Source organism: Capsicum annuum, chromosome 6 (assembly GCF_002878395.1).
Source record: "Capsicum annuum cultivar UCD-10X-F1 chromosome 6, UCD10Xv1.1, whole genome shotgun sequence".
Classification (NCBI taxonomy): Eukaryota; Viridiplantae; Streptophyta; class Magnoliopsida; order Solanales; family Solanaceae; genus Capsicum; species Capsicum annuum.
In genome coordinates this window covers 5,775,776-5,793,273 of record NC_061116.1, presented here as the reverse complement: position 1 = coordinate 5,793,273, position 17,498 = coordinate 5,775,776, and the positions used below count along the sequence as shown (strand labels likewise).

Below are 17,498 nucleotides of genomic sequence, written 5' to 3'. Positions count from 1 at the left end.
TAATATACAGATCAGAACTTGCATTGATAGGCAAGTTACATGTTTTTCAGAAATGTGCCCATGTGTTTCGAAATCCACTTGATGTATAATGTTTTGACAAAGTTGTTTCTCAAACTATTTTATTTACATATAAGCTTTATTTTGGATTTCTTTGCGTACCAGTACATCTGTATTGACCCTTCCCCCCTCCTCCCTACAGGTTTTGAGGCTTAGTCTAGGGGTCCAGAAAGGCAGTAGATTCGTCAGACAGAGTTGCAGTGATTAGTTGGTGAGCCTTCTCTATTCCAGAAGGCCCGTCTTTCAGATTATGTTCCTTATTATTGTTTTGGTCAACTGGGGGCCTTGTCCCAGTTTTCAGACAGTTGTCAGATTTTTCTGTAGTAGAGATTTTGCAGACTGAGTCAAATGTTATTAGATATAGTTGATTTTCTGTTTTCATACTTATGCTGAATTCAGAATTGACCATGTTTCCATAGCAAATTATGTTTCCACATCTTCTTATTTATATAAATATATGCATGCTTACCAGATAGAGAGGGACGTTTCGGGCCCTCAGGTTCAAGATGTCCATCACGGCCAGGCCCTAGTTCGGGTCGTGACAGAAAATCAGGACAAAAACCCTTACACTTGTTGGGTTCGAATTCGAGAGGTCGTCATGCGGAAGCTTAAAGTTTTCAAACCATGAGATGATAAATCAGATGACAAAGAACACAATACTTAAAAGCATTAAATTACTATATGTTTTGGCCAATCGGCCTTCATAATATAAAACCTAATATTGAAAAACATTAAACCTATTAGAAGAAATCTCCCCCTAAACAAAGACTCTAAATGACTACATTGTGGAGTCTCTTGTGTTGTTGTATGAGAAGAGGGATTTTCTATTTATAGAGGTTCAAAATCATTCCTTCAAGAAAGAGGTATGCCAAATATGAAAAATTTTTATATTTTCCTTTTAGAAAAATAAAAGTAATTATGGTATTACTTTTATTTTCCTTTTAATAAAAATAAAACTTAAATTTGGTAAGAAAATTAGGAGAAAAACCCTAACAAAACTCCCTTTTTTGGCTTGATTTTCTTGACGGAATATTCTTGATCCTCCTTCACACGATCTTCATATATCACTGTTGCTTACCATGATTAAAAGTTGATATTTATTAAAAACTGGAGCCCTATGCATTGAAAATAGAAGAATGGGTTAATATTATTGGAGCCCCATGTTACTGGGGTTGAAAGTAGAGCCTTGTGCATTGAAAGAAAGCACAGGTTAAAAGTGGATCCCATGCGTTAAGAGTTGAAAGGATCCCAAGCGTTAAACCAAGTATGGGTTGAAAATTGAAGCCCAGAAACATGGGTTGAAAATTGATTTTGATTTTAAAGATGGATTAGCAGCAGGATCGTTGAAAATTTATTTGAATCTTTTTCTCCACATGTAGCCTTTTTGGGCATATATCTTCATTATCATCAAATCGGTTGCAACTTTGATCTCAACATGTCCTCAATCTGAACCATAGGCTCTGATACCACTTGTTGGGTTCAAAATCGAGAGGGCGTCATGCGGAAGCTATTAGTTCCAAACCATAAAGACAATAACTCAGATGACAAAGAAAAACATACTAAAAACATAATATTATTATGTAATTTGGCCAATTGACTTACATATAAAAACCTAATATTAAAAACATAAAACTAATAAGAGAGAAAATCTCCCCCTAAACGAAAATCTTAAAAGACTACTTTGTGGATGCTATTGTGTTATGGTATGAGAAGGGGGGTCTTTTATTTATAGATGTCCAAAATCTTTCCTCCAAAAAAGAGGTTAGCCAAATATGGAAAAGAATTATATTTTTTTCTTTCAAGAAAAGTAAAAGTAATTATGGTAACTTTTATTTTCCTTCTAAGAAAAAATAAAACTTAAATATAGTAAGAAAATCAGGACAAAAACCCTAATAATTTGTGTTTGAACTTTTAAAATCTACTCGGAGGGATTCTAGTTCATGAAGGAAATCTAATTCTAGGAACCAATATCGCTCTGTTGAATAATCCCATGATTCCTCGAGATGAAATACAAGCCTTTGAAGATTGGGAAACCTTTTGAAAATATCCTCTGTTTCTTTCGAATAGGAAAGCACAAGGATCTCTATTGCTCTTAATTTCTCTAACTTTGAGTCCTCTTCTATCAGTATTGATTCATCTGTATCCATATCATAGAAAGAACAAGCGTCAATGTACAACACTCGCAACTTTACAAGATCCCCAATTCTCGGTAATAGTACCAAGGTTGATCCTTTGTTAGTCACCACCAAGGATTCTAGATTTCTGAGGTTTGAGAAAGATGAAGGCAGAGATTTAAATTTTGTCTCAATTCTTAAGAACCTCAAGTGATTCAACATGCCTATTTCATTCAATAAAGAATCTTTCACCATCATAAAAGAGGGACACAGGAACAACACTCTAAGAAGCCTCAAGTCTCTTAGGTGACATGCATCAGAAAGACGATTTTTCATCTTGTCTCCACTTATCCGCAAAGAATATAGGTGTTTACCAGAATGCCTTTCCCTTTTTGAATCAAGCAGGACAAAATTGATAGGCCCAAAGTGCTCCTTATCATAATAAATCTGTACTATCTGTGGCATCAAATCTGAAGAAGAAGAAGAAGAAGAAGAAGATGTATCACCTTGCCAAACAACTTTTCCTCTCTTGATTTTATCAAACAAAAGTCGCGCACAAGATCATGAATTTGGCAAGTCAGGTGATCACCTATCTCATTGAAAGTAATTACCAAGATATTGAAAATTAAATTATCCAAATAAGCCTCCATCACTTCTTCCACACTCTTCATCCTTTTCTCTTTAACAAGCCATTCAGCACGCAAATACATTTTCAACAAATCTCTACTGATTTGTGTGTCCTTCGGATAATGTGCAAGGTAGAGAAAACACGGCTTCAGTTGAAGAGGTAAATGGTCATAACTTAATTCTATAACCTTCATCACATCAACTTCACTGTTCAAAATATAGGGATTCAAATTATTTTGAACTTCAAGACACACAGCCTTTTTCTTTTCCAAACCTGCAATGACTCCAGCAATCAGATGAACAATCAAAGGAAGTCCCTTACAATTTTTGGGCTATTTCTTTTTCGACTTCCAATAGTTCATCAGGGCAACTCTGTTCTCCAAATGCCCTTTTCTCTAATAACTCCCAACTTTCTTCTAGTCTTAGCAATCGAAGGTTAAGAAGATCAGTGTTGCACTTTCCATACAAACCCACTTCCATATCTCGAGATGACAAAATTATTCTACTTTCATTGTCAGCTAGAGGAAAAGGTCTTGTTAACTTATCCCATGTATCAGTATCCCACAAGTCATCTAAGAGAATAAGATACCTCTTTCCAAGTATATGTCTCCTTAGCTCATCAGCAACATCAATATTCTCAATCAATTTTGAATCTGGGCCAGTAACTTGATTATAAACTTTATTCAACAAATTTCTTTTATCACATTCTTGGCCAACTGTACACCATGCACGAATGTCAAAACGTCTAGCAACTGACTTATCATTGTATACTTTGTACGCCAAAGTAGTTTTGCCCGAACCCGGCATACCAGTGATTGAAATGACATCAAGATCTTTCGGCCCACTGGTGAGCTTACTAATTAACCAGTTTGTCTCCTTCTCAAAACCTACAATTATTTTATCAGTTGTCAATGACTTGTTTTCAACTTTCTTAGTAGAGTTTACTACAATGAGGCTCTTGTTCTTTGGAATCTTCTCAGATATTTTGGAGACTTCTTCTTTGATAAGCATCTTTTTTATCGTAATGGGAAGTGAGAAAATAAGATGTAAGATACCATTATCTCGAACAATAATTGAATCAATGACATCTTTTGCTTCGTATGCCACATCTAAAATATATGCCCACAAATCTTTATACAATCCTTTCTCAGCATTCATGAAGAATGAACTTATGAATCCTATGTCTTCTTTCAACACTCCAATTTCTTCCTTTATAAAAGAAATTGAATAAGCATTGGAATCTAGCAAATATTTTAAGTGTCTATGGAGCAGATGCATGAAGAATGGTCCATCACTCATGGGGAGGCACCATTGACATGGGTTCAGAGCTTTAAGATAACCATGTTTGAGATCTTCCTTGAGGAGTTCAATATTTCCAGCAAGTCTAGAGTTGCCCGATTTGCTTCATCGGCACTCTCTTCATTCCTTGGTATTTCTTCTAAGTCGTGAACGAGAGTTGATACCTCCCTGATAAGTGCTCCAACACGTGCCAAAAGATCCAATAATTTGTCATGATGAATAAAGTCCTTCAGCATATCAGTAAGAATAATTAATAGGAACTCTATCATGACATGAATGTTTTGATCCCCTGGAGTTGCAGCGGTAATGACATTTACCATGTGCTCTTATAGATAGATCAGATACTCTCTAAGAATGTGTAACACCCCGCATTTCAGGCTAGAACGAAAATCGTCTTTTCTACGTGTAGATGTTCAAAAAACCATAAATCCTATGCAAACTTGGTATGTTAATCAATTATGTAGTGTGGGAACCTATTTGAGCATGAATTGAGATCATATAGATCCCCTAACTCAAGGTTAAGTTGAAAGTTTTCCTATCGTTTGAGTTTTAGTGAGCATCGAAACTTAAGTCGACTTCAATTGACAATAAATCCTTGTATATGACGAACCGGGTGGCCTACTATATATCAAATGAAAGATATTAGAATTATCTTTCCAATGATATAAATTTTACCTAAATCCAATATCGGAGAAAAAAGTTATGCCCATTTTACTCTAGCATGTCAGCCTGGAAAACTGAGTGACGACTTCTCTGATAACCTATCACGTCTGTGATGGCTTATCAAGAAATGTCGTTAGCCTTAGATTTTCAGCAACTGAGAAGCGGTTTAGTAAGGGTATTTTGGTCTTTTTCCTTCACTTCCCACGACTTATAACCCTCAAGGAGCTTATTATCTTCCATTCTCTTTAGTTAAACGTCTCAAAATTCTCTGCACACCTTCAACCACAAGGGTAGGGTTTCAACATAAAAACCCAATTATCTAGAGATTCAACCGTGAGAATTCGATAATTCTTGCATATTTGAATTCCCCGTTAAGAGGGCTATGAGGGATACCTAATAGTTCGTGAATAACCTTCCGGAATGTTTAAAGTCATCCAAAAGCTCCAAGTTTAAGGTATGTGGGTTTTGAACAAGAACACCCTTTCGTTCTTGTGCCCAAAAGTTTTAGTTTTTCTTATAGAATTTCGTATTTCCAAGATGAATTCATATTATTTTGCTATATTTCAAGTTTATGAGATTATGAAATTGTTCAAGTCTTGAATTGCATGATTATCTTGTTTAATTATGACATAAATTGAGAGTTCATGATATAAATTGCACATTCCTATATTGATTTCATATTTTCAAGTATTGTCAAGACTTGTTGTTATGAGCAAAGCCTTATTGTTGAATTATGAGTTTTGAGAATGAGTTGTTGATGACTTTTAAAGAATATCAAAAAGTATGTTCATATTTCCATTATTATGAGATCTTTAAAGCTTTAAATGATAAGTCTATCAAGATTTCAAGAAAGAAGTCAGTTTTGACCCTAAGTTAAGAAAGAAATCCACATTCTTGATTTTGAGATAAAAGGGATGCATTTTGGCTCCCATTGTATATTATTGAAATGTTTTAAGGTGGATTTTCTAAAGTTCTGAGCTAAGTAAGGGAGTAGTATTTAGCATCGAGTTGTGCTTGATTTCGAGGTTTCATGCCTCAGAACTACGTGCCCCCGTTGGTTTCTGATATACCCCAAGTGGGTTAAGATAGTGATCACTAAAGTTAAGGTTCTATCCGATGGCAAGGATAGAACAGCTCTCCCCAACGTGGGTAAGACGTTGGACTCCATGTAGCTCACACGGTTTATGTCGGTTAGAAGAAACTCCTAAAGTAGTCCCCCACTCTATCTAAGATACAAGTATATGTATTTTGAAAGCTATGAGTCCAAGATTTCTAAGGCTCTCAAGTGTCAAAATCTGTAAGTTTCCAAAAAAGTTCCTAGTTTTCATGAGATTAAAGTGTATGCTCTGAAAGATGTTGTGTTTAAGACTTTATCTATTTTACAAGTTTGAGAATAAAGAAAGAATCCAGATTTAGAATGAAGTGCAATGACTCACGTGATTTACATTACCTATTTTCTTATTCATGATTATAATGGTTTTAATTCAAGCTATGTGAGTCATCTATACTAGTATGCATGTTTTCTATAAGGATTTATGATATTGATTATTTAATTGCATACACCTCCATATACTCAGTACATTCCTAAAGTGCTGATCCACATATATGCCAACGTGCTACATTGTCTCATAATATAGGTACGAGACTTAGTATGCACATTCAGATTCAGTCAGCTCACAACTTCCAGTCAGGAGGTGATGAATCCTTTTAATTCAAGGGTTTGAGCCAGATAGACAGTTTGAGTAGTTCTTTATTTTCCTAGTTCAGTTGTATTGAGTTGGGATAGTTGGGAGTCATAACCCGGCTATCTAAAGTCAGTACTAGTAGAGGCTTCACAGACAATCAGTAGAAGTTGATGTATTCAGTTTCAGTTTTGATTTGCAAAGCAGAGTTGTAATCTTGTAAATTTAGTTTTGTATTGATCAGATACAGAAAAGATTTGTTTTCCGCTAATTTGTACAGATTTATACTTTTTATTCAGTTGCTTATAAGTTATACCAGTAGAAGGGTTAGCTTGGGGTCACTTATGACCCTAAGCACCGTGTGACATCTCGGGACACATTTCTGGGGCATTACAAACTTGGTATCAGAGCACAAAGTTCAAGAGTCCTAGGGTGTCTGTGAAGCCGTGTCTAGTAGAGTCTTGCGGAATGGTACGGAGACGTATGTACTTTTCATCGAGAGGCTACAATGCATTTAGGAAATGTCTCCATTCTTTCAAGTCTCAGACCGTGCTATAGAATGCTCTTTAAGAAACACAGATTCTCATCTTACTCTATCTGAGCCATCTCTGCCTTATTTTTAAGGTATCAGAAACAGTCAAGCTTAAATCTTTACAGATAGTGCTTTCTCAAATAGTCTCCATAGATAGTTATCAGATTGTAAGCGAGCTAGAAAGTATCCCATCAGCGTTTTTGAGTTCCGATGATTGAAGTGCTTTATTCATGATTCATAAAAGTCATGCACTAAGCCCAAGTCAGATGTACTTTTAGATTCCTCCTCAGAATCTATAATGTAAAGCTATACTTCCCTATCCATGTATACTTCTCTATCCATGTATTATTCTTAAGATAGGATGATTAATAAGTTCCAGTTCCTCCCTAGATAACGCTCTCAGATTGGCTAGCAAGAAGCTTCAGAAGTCACACAAAGTGGCTTGAGAGTAGCATTCTAGTGTGTTATAAGTCTCTCAAGATCAGAGTTATGTCCTCACTCTTATGATTCACGCAAGTAAAACATAATAAGATGTGTATTCTTAGATCATTGAATATCGTGTGTCAAGTTTCTATCTCTTGTAACCTTGTTATCATTGTTTTGTTGAAAAATCAAAGTCTAGTGAAGCCGTGTGAGACCTATTTTGATTCACTAGCAACTTGTTGTGCATCTTGTTGTTTTTGTGTTGGTTGAAACTGAAGGTTTAGAGGTGTAGTGACAAGAAAAGTGGTAAGGGCAATTCACTAACTATATGTATAGCCAAATCTTGTGCATAGGATTGAGTTAGTAATGAAGTGATATAGTAGGCTTGAACAGTGTATGCAAGAGCATAAGTTTACTTGATTCGTAATCAAGTTTGACATTGTATATATAATGCAGAAGTACACCCAAGGTGCTATGGGGCTTCATTATTTTTTTTTTTAAGTATTATTGCATGCTGTGGGGTCGGTAGTACCGTTGAAATGTTAGGTGGAGAAAGACTAGTTAGATAATGAGTAATGTTCTTGATAGCTAAGTTAAGGAGTTTGATTGAAGATGTTGAGCCTTTTTAAGTATGAATGTGATTCTCATGGATTAGAAACATAAGTTTACAAGCATGATATTGGTAGACTATGACAGAAGTTGTATAGTCCATCAAAGGTTTGGAGATACCTATGTTACGCGTTAGAATCTAAGTTTGAAATTTCAAAGATTTAGCAAATAGGAATAAGAGTTGAAGCACTAGATGGTGTGCACTCTAACTATAGGGATGCTCATGCAGATTCAAATTTAGTAAGTGTTCAAGTGTTATATGATGATTATTAGGGCTATAGAAAGATAGGGTGTAGCTCAGAAGTGAGTATTAGAAGTTGGGTTTACACTTTCAGGTGTAGTCATTTGGGTTAAGTTCTTTTATTCATGTGTGTTGCTATATCCCAGACTCTAGAGTAAAGTGATTGTAGTTAGACTAGAGTTTATATAGTGGTTCATAGCTTTAGAGTGATGGCTTACATCTTAGGGGGAGATGATAGAGCAAGTAACCAAGTCAATCCTTCAAATTCTAGTAGATGTACCAGTAAGTTGTAGAATAGCTATGAGAAAGATTAATGCTTGACCCAATCTTATTTCAGTATTTTCAATTGTCCCAATACCTACTCATGCCTTACGTTCAGTTCCATGATCTTAATTCATGTTCATGCACATGATGGAGAATTATGTACTCTCCTAGTTCCCAAAAATGAGGAGTTCCAGTCCTTTCAACAGTTAGAATCACATTCCATAAGTTATGAAATCCAAATTCAGGTCATGCAGCTCATGACTCATGTACTCAAGATTTGCAGTATGTTCAGTCCATGTACTCAAGCAATACTTTTAATGATCAGCGAAATTCGGATTTATATCTTGCATGTCCTCAGATTATACTTCTTTGATAAGTCTATGATGCTATCTATTCTATTCCTCAAGCCTTAGTTGAGTGTCAATTTATTCATAGTATCCCCTCATATTTTGGGCCCTCATGTTCTAACCTTGTATTACCTTTCCTTCGATCAAGATAGTGATAATAATCAGTTGTCTGGATGGGAGAGAGTAAACATTTCTTGTTACTGGAAGATCGTTGTATCCATAAATTTAGCTAAGGTAGTAAAGTGTGAAGTAAGATTGAAGCCAAGTCTTTAATATCCGTCATGGTTAGTCAAAGTTTTATATGAGATGTTCGGGTAGTTGAAATCTTATGTATGTCTTCTTGGGAGTACGGCATGGAAGTTGTTCTTGATAGAGGTTTGTAAGTTGTGACAAAGGTATTTTAGGGGAGTGTGTTTAGAAGTGCATATGTGGTTATAGAAGTGAGGCTTGAACATCATGTTTGTATATTTAGATGAATGCACTGCACGTTAGTAAAATGTTTAGTACGAAGTTGAATGTGGTTGTTGGAGTAGTAATGAAGATTTTCATGAGATGAGAAGTTGTGAAGTGCAGGGTGTGTTGAATTACGGTTCAGACTAGTAGTACAGTGTTATGTGGTGTACCCTGTGATTGCGGGTTAGGATTGAAGATGAATCAATAAGTGTGGTTTTTATGGTAAAGGAATAGTTGATAGAATATTTTAGAAGTGTGTCTAAGTTTTAAGTAAGGTGATGCATTCCTAAAGCCAAGTAAATTCTACCCCCCAGTCTACGATTCAAAGGTCTATGATTCCAAGCCATGGAATTGTAGCAATATTGTAATCCCTTATTCAGATGTCTTGTTCAGATCTTGACCAAAATTCTTGGCTCCTTCAAATCGTTAGAACTCCCTAGAGGGGTGTTGAAGAAACCCTCCACTTGAGCATTAGTATCTAGTATGATTCAGTTTGAATAGACAGCAGTTTAGTTTAACAATCATGCATATAGATTTCTATGGATTTCCATTTTTCGAACTAGCCTAGTTTTGCTACCTGAAGTTTTATAAGTACGGTCATTCCGAAATAGTTTCGCAATTGCGAATTAAGCTCAGTATATGTATTAGGCATCAGTTTCAGAATTTGGATATGTATTTATGATTCAGTTCATAAGTATTCACCGAACGATCTTTGTTTTCCAAGTATTCCAGCTCAGATACTGTTATACCCATTGTGTGATCTTAGCCTTGTTTTCTCATGATTTGTGCCTGCATAAACTATCACCTCGTAGTCTATAAGTATGATCGTACCATGAGCACATCAAGCAAATTCTAAACTCTCAGCATGAGTCAGCTCTTCATAAATGAGTAAAAAGGGCAAGTTAGCTTAGATTCAGACGAAGGTAACAGCCCTCCGTCATTCATCTCCTCTCTAATCAAAGATTTAGTTAGATAGCTATTCTTATCATTCGTATATGCATTCATTAAAGTATGCCAAAGTTTAGAAAGATATAGATTCAATTTACTAAGTTATTTCAACTATGTATCCTCAGTTTTCTCTGTATTCTTAACCTAAAGAGCAACATTCGGGGATGAATGATCCCAAGGGGGAGATAATATAACACCCCGTATTTTGGGCTAGAACGAAAATCGTCTTTTTTACGTGTAGATGTTCCAAAATCCATAAATCCTATGCAAACTTGGTATGTTAATCAATTATGTAGTATGGGAACCTATTTGAGCATGAATTGAGATGATAGAGATCCCCTAACTCAAGGTCTAGTTGAAAGCTTTCCTATCATTCGAAATTTAGTGAGCGTCGAAACTTGAGTCAACTTCAATCGACCATAACTCCTTGTATATGACGAACTGGGTGGCCTACTATATATCAAATGAAAGATCTTCAAATTATCTTTCCAAAAATTTTGCCTAAATCCAATATCGGAGAAAAAAGTTATGCCCATTTTACTCCAGCATGTCATCTTGGAAAACTGTGTGACGACATCTCTGATAACGTATCACGTCTGTGATAGATTATCAATAAATGTCGTCAGCCTTAGATTGTCAGCAACTGGGAAGCAGTTTAGTAAGGGTATTTTGGTCTTTTTCCTTCACTTCCCACGACTTATAACCCTCAAGGAGCTTATTATCTTCCATTCTCTTTAGTTAAACGTCTCAAAATTCTCTGCACACCTTCAACCACAAGGGTAGGGTTTCAACATAAAAACCCAATTATCTAGAGATTCAACCGTGAGAATTCGATAATTCTTGCATATTTGAATTCCCCGTTAAGAGGGCTATGAGGGATACCTAATAGTTCGTGAATAACCTTCCGGAATGTTTAAAGTCATCCAAAAGCTCCAAGTTTAAGGTATGTGGGTTTTGAACAAGAACACCCTTTCGTTCTTGTGCCCAAAAGTTTTAGTTTTTCTTATAGAATTTCGTATTTCCAAGATGAATTCATATTATTTTGCTATATTTCAAGTTTATGAGATTATGAAATTGTTCAAGTCTTGAATTGCATGATTATCTTGTTTAATTATGACATAAATTGAGAGTTCATGATATAAATTGCACATTCCTATATTGATTTCATATTTTCAAGTATTGTCAAGACTTGTTGTTATGAGCAAAGCCTTATTGTTGAATTATGAGTTTTGAGAATGAGTTGTTGATGACTTTTAAAGAATATCAAGAAGTATGTTCATATTTCCATTATTATGAGATCTTTAAAGCTTTAAATGATAAGTCTATCAAGATTTCAAGAAAGAAGTCAGTTTTGACCCTAAGTTAAGAAAGAAATCCACATTCTTGATTTTGAGATAAAGGGGATGCATTTTGGCTCCCATTGCATATTATTGAAATGTTTTAAGGTGGATTTTCTAAAGTTCTGAGCTAAGTAAGGGAGTAGTATTTAGCATCGAGTTGTGCTTGATTCCGAGGTTTCATGCCTCAGAACTACGTGCCCCCGTTGGTTTCTGATATACCCCAAGTGGGTTAAGATAGTGATCACTAAAGTTAAGGTTCTATCCGATGGCAAGGATAGAACAGCTCTCCCCAACGTGGGTAAGACGTTGGACTCCATGTAGCTCACATGGTTTATGTCGGTTAGAAGAAACTCCTAAAGTAGTCCCCCACTCTATCTAAGATACAAGTATATGTATTTTGAAAGCTATGAGTCCAAGATTTCTAAGGCTCTCAAGTGTCAAAATCTGTAAGTTTCCAAAAAAGTTCCTAGTTTTCATGAGATTAAAGTGTATGCTCTGAAAGATGTTGTTTTAAGACTTTATCTATTTTACAAGTTTGAGAATAAAGAAAGAATGCAGATTTAGAATGAAGTGCAATGACTCACGTGATTTATATTACCTGTTTTCTTATTCATGATTATGATGGTTTTAATTCAAGCTATGTGAGTCATCTATACTAGTATGCATGTTTTCTATAAGGATTTATGATATTGATTATTTAATTGCATACACCCCCATATACTCAGTACATTCCCAAAGTGCTGATCCACATATACGTCTATGTGCTACATTGTCTCATAATGTAGATACGAGACATAGTATGCACATTCAGATTCAATCAGCTCGCAGCTTCCAGTCAGCAGGTGATGAATCCTTTTAATTCAAGGGTTTGAGCCAGATAGACAGTTTGAGTAGTTCTTTATTTTCCTATTTCAGTCGTATTGAGTTGGGATAGTTGGGAGTCATGACCCGGCTATCTAAAGTCAGTACTAGTAGAGGCTTCACAGACAGTCAGTAGAAGTTGATGTATTCAGTTTCAGTTTTGATTTGCAAAGCAGAGTTGTAATCTTGTAAATTTAGTTTTGTATTGATCAAAAGAGTTGTTTTCCGCTAATTTGTACAGATTTATACTTTTTATTCAGTTGCTTATGAGTTATACCAGTAGAAGGATTAGCTTGGGGTCACTTATGACTTAACCACCGTGTGACGTCTGGGGACCCGTTTCCGGGGCGTTACAGAATGTCCGGAGAGATTTCCAGGAGATTCTTAATGAAGCGTCCAACTTCCGCTGAAGTTGATGCTCTCAAATTTGTAAAGCATATGTGAATGACCTCCAGTTCAATTGGGATAACCTTCAAGAGTAGATGAGCCAGGTTGGAGTGAAACGAATACATAATGAAGCGCCCAACTCTGTCAGCCATATATTGGAGCTGAGGTAAGACATATTCAACAATTTTATGCTCAACGCAACCATTCACTATCAACCCATGGAAATCTCCTACGTTTCCACATACATTCTGAAGAATCTCTAATCGAAATATCTGTTCACCATAATACTTGGATATATGATGGAGATTCAAGAGGAGGAAGTTCAACTGCTCCTCAGTCATGGTGGCACTTGATGTATAATGATGACACGAGCTGACACAATCATCGATATTATCCGTGAGGCTAGGAAGGACATGATCCATGTTGTATTTACACCTGACATTGTTGCCAACAGCGTTCAAAATTGATCGAAGCATATCTTTAACCCCTTGACTTGAAGCAGTCATTGTATCCAAATCAGAATAAGAAAGCTGGACGTAGATACAAATAAATGCCAGTTCAAGTCTCAGCCTTTCAATTAGATACACATTAACAACATTTTGATCTTCTTCATTCTTTAACCTCTCCATGAAATCCAAAACGTTGTCAACATCCTTGCGAAGAGCAGAAAATGACACCTGAAAAATGACCAGATATTATATCAAAATTTTCATAGAGAACATATATACCATACAATATTACTCTATATAGGCAACCAACACGTGCACATGTATTTTGTATGAATTTGATGTTATCTATCTGACCTAATACTTCATCAAAAATTATCGGATACTTGTTACATGCTTTATCTTCTACGAAAAAAATTCAAATAATACAAATCCAAACATGGTCTATTTATACCCGTGGTGTTACACCAATGACTCTAATATGCCCTTTTTGACTAGTGAAAGTGAAATAGTCTATGTTAAAATTATTTTTCTATTTTATTTTTTTTTTGTTAAAACAAAAGCCACATGGATTTAATTAAAGGAAAACTGGCCAGAACTACCTCCTCTACTGACAAAACATGTATACATTTAATCTCGATTTTACAATCTGACCTTTCAGTGAATTGTATTTTCAGGATAATTAACACATAGTTCAGTGACTTAAATGTGACAAAAGTTTAATTTTGTGATTATATTTTAGTGAGTCAAAATTAGTTTATATAAGTAGCTAATTAACAGATACATACAACAAGTAAAGTTCAGTGATCATGACATACCTCAAAATTATTTGCTTTTCCTTTCTCTATTTCTCCTTGTTTTTCCATGACTGTAAGTATCTTTCAAGTTTCACTAGCCAAATTCTCCGGATCTGATGTAAAAAAGAAAGAAGCATAAAATTAATTTCATTTCATAGCGAAAAACGTACGTTTTTGCACATATAAATAAGTCATTATTTTTCGTCGACTCCAAAGAGTGAAATTACAGATGTGAATACGATAATTAAACACACTATAAGACAAACCTTTTTTGTTGATGAAAAGTCTGAAATGGCTGCTCTTTGTTTTTGTGTATGACTATATTAACTTGATAAGATTTGTGTGGAGGAGAAGATAAAGAGAGAAGGGTTAGGCAGAAAAAATATGTTTGGAGCTAGTGAACACATGCAGCATTGATCGTAAGACAATAATGTTCCCCTTTGCAGCAAAGTATCAAAGTATTAGCTTTAATAAAATTTGTACGGAGGAGAAGATTGTTAAGAAATGAATCTTGGGTCTAACTCAACCTCAAAAGCTAGCTCAAGAGGGGAGGATTACCCAAGTCCATATAAGCAAACCACTAGTCCATTCCCCAACCAATGTGGGACTTTTACCCACTCTAACACGCCCCTCACGCCCAGTACTAACTGGCACTGGCGCGTGGACCGGGAGCCCAAAACGGGGATGGACCTGGCTCTGATACCATGTCAAGAATGAACCTTGGTCCTAACTCAACCTCAAAAGCTAGCTCATGAGGGGAGGATTACCCAAGTCCATATAAGTAAACTACTAGTCCATTCCCCAACCAATATGGGACTTTTACCCACTCTACTAGTCCAATCCCCAACCAATGTGGGACTTTTACCCACTCTAACAAAGATACACAGAAAAGAGGTTGGGCCAATTATATGTTTGAACTAGTCAACATGTAGCATTGATGGTAAGATTAGTCACTTGGCTATTTAAGTTTCATGGACTCAAGCCTTGAAAATAGTCTTTGGTAGAAATGTAAGATAAGGTTGTGTACAATACACCCTTATGTTGGTGCCCTTCTCTAGACCCTACAATACCGGGAGCTTTAGTGCATCAGGCTACACTTTTTTATACTGATAGGATTTTTGAATTCTATTCTATTCTAATTATCTTTCTAGATTAGTCAAATTGAGTCTTATGAAGTGAAATGTGACAAGTAAAATAAATGGTGGTAGTACTAAATAAATAACATAAATAACAGTAGAGAGGTGTTGCTTGATCAGTAAAAGACATAATACATAAACATGCCCTTTAACTTAGCCTCAAATCACATTTATGACCTTAACTTTCGAAGTATATAAGTAGGCACTTAAACTTGTATGAAGTTGAACAAACAGACACATCTGTCTTATGTGGATAATTCTTGTCCACGTCCTAGATATATTATGCCACGAAGGAAATATATGTCTACTTGTTTAACTTTATACAAATTTAAGTGTCTGATTGTACACACTCAAATTTAGAGGACATAGATACAAGTTGAAGCCAAGTTAACAGACACATTTATGTATTATGCCTTAGTAAAAATTATAAAATAGACAAGGAAAGATTTACTTTTACCTAAACGGATATTAGTTTAGATTCTTATCATCTTTCCTCTAGATGTGAATCTGTTTTTGTTTTTGTGTATGACTGTATTAACTTGATAACATTTGTATGGAGAAGATACACAGAAAAGGAGGTGGGGTAAAAATAGGACACCAAATTATTGAGGTTAGTTAGAATATGTTGATAGGTGGCAACCATTCTCATATTTGTATATACTTTACATATATATGTGTTGCTCGAACTCTTCAAAAATGTTGTTACACTAATTTCGGATTCTCTAAAAATAAACTTCTTTAAGAGGATCCAACACGAACCCCTAGACATTATTAAAGAGTCCAGAAAACATAATTTTTGAGAAGATATGTAAAGTGTGATTGCTCTTTTGACTCTGGTTACCCTATGGACAAAATTTCAAGTACACATGATCTTTTTACTTGCATGACTTAGATCTCTCGTATTTTTTGAAAAAGTGATTGGATTGATAGGATTTGGTATGAGATTAATGATCTCGATGAGATTGATATTTCAATCTTTCTTCTTAGAACATATTAATTTGACGCCATAAATGGGACCAAGCATGTTGCCGCCAAAGCAGAACCCCATATTTCTTCTAGAGAATCTCATAATTATTTCAGAGCAACTAGAAAGAGATTCCTTAATCAGAAAGAATTCGGTTCAGATATAGGATACCTATCCAGAAGTTTTCGCAACTCAATCATAGATGATGGAATCATATCAAAGATTTGACCTTAAGTTTTGATCCACGGGCAACACTTTTGACTTTTGACCATAAAGGTTCGCACATGAGGCAAGTGAAGTCAAAAGTCCAAGACTACTCGATTATTAGGTATATCAAAAGTATCTTGAGTTGCACAAGTCATGAACAATGAGTATAAACATGCCAATTGTCAAAGTGTAGATAACAAATAGTTCATTTGAGACTTTTTTTTGGACATTTTTTAACATTGACAAGAATCGAAACAACACGTGTATATTTTAGGTTTGTAAGCAACAAAAGAAGGTGTAAGAATGGAGAAGGACCTGTTGGTGTTGTCACGACTATAAAGTGTACCAGTTTACTAGATAAATTATCACCAAATGTTTATGATCGTATCATGTACTCACTGCTACATAATATTCACAAATAGTTCATTTGAGACGTTTTTTTTAAAGACATTTTTTGACATTGGCAAGAATTGGAACAACACGCATATAGAGCCTGTTCTGGTACTGTCATGACTATCAAGTGTACCAGTTTCCTAACTAAATTATCACCAGATGTTTATGACCATATCATGTACTCATTGGTAATATAATATTCACAAATAGTTCATATGAGACTTTTTTTAGACATTTTTTAACGTTGGCCAGAATCGGAACAACACGCATATATTATTGGTTTGTAAGAAGCAAAAGAAGGTGTAAGAATGGAGAAGAACCTGTTCTGGCAGTGTCATGACTATCAAGTGTACCAATTTCCTAGCTAAATTATCACCAAATATTTATCGCAACACTGCGAATTACTCACTTTTCTATCATTACATCAAAATAAATAAGTAACAAATGATTGTTGAGGTGTATCTCGATAAACATTTTGATAATAGTTCGGTTAGGAAACTAGCGTACTTAATAATTTAGATAAGAAACTCAAAAAAAAAAAGATATTTTAGACATGGCATAATTTATGTGCATATCCCTCTCCAGTTCACTTGGAGTAATTTTCATGAATCGATGAGCAGTGGATGAGCTAGCTTGAAGAGTATTGAGTCTCTTTCAATATCATGTTTTTTATATACATAATATAATTTTTCTATGAAAAGTAATCGA

General features: G+C 35.2%; 2 protein-coding genes across 2 annotated transcripts; both read right to left on the bottom strand.

Moving 5' to 3' along the window:
• Window positions 1-1,946: 1,946 nt before the first annotated feature.
• Window positions 1,947-4,417, bottom strand: LOC107874492 (putative late blight resistance protein homolog R1B-13). Its single transcript, XM_047414321.1, has 4 exons — window positions 4,139-4,417; window positions 3,170-4,007; window positions 2,783-3,072; window positions 1,947-2,699 (listed from the first exon to the last, which is right to left on the bottom strand). Exons 1-4 carry the CDS (start codon window positions 4,415-4,417, stop codon window positions 1,947-1,949), a joined length of 2,160 nt encoding a protein of 719 aa, XP_047270277.1.
• An 8,248-nt stretch (window positions 4,418-12,665) lies between these two features.
• LOC107875157 lies at window positions 12,666-14,814 on the bottom strand. The gene is made up of 3 exons (XM_016721770.2): window positions 14,357-14,814; window positions 14,112-14,203; window positions 12,666-13,524 (listed from the first exon to the last, which is right to left on the bottom strand). The coding sequence occupies exons 2-3, from the start codon at window positions 14,157-14,159 to the stop codon at window positions 12,811-12,813; spliced, it is 762 nt and encodes a 253-aa protein (XP_016577256.1). The 5' UTR covers window positions 14,160-14,203; window positions 14,357-14,814; the 3' UTR covers window positions 12,666-12,810.
• Between the last annotated feature and the right edge of the window lie 2,684 nt (window positions 14,815-17,498).

Coding starts and splice junctions, on each gene's coding strand:
- LOC107874492 (XM_047414321.1), bottom strand. CDS start 4,417: ATGGTAAATGTCATTACCGCTGCAACTCCAGGGGATCAAAACATTCAT. Junction 3,073..3,169: donor AAGGGCATTTGGAGAACAGA/GTTGCCCTGATG, acceptor GAGTCATTGCAG/GTTTGGAAAAGAAAAAGGCT. Junction 2,700..2,782: donor ATTTAATTTTCAATATCTTG/GTAATTACTTTC, acceptor GATAAAATCAAG/AGAGGAAAAGTTGTTTGGCA.
- LOC107875157 (XM_016721770.2), bottom strand. CDS start 14,159: ATGGAAAAACAAGGAGAAATAGAGAAAGGAAAAGCAAATAATTTTGAG. Junction 13,525..14,111: donor GAAAAGCAAATAATTTTGAG/GTATGTCATGAT, acceptor GTCATTTTTCAG/GTGTCATTTTCTGCTCTTCG.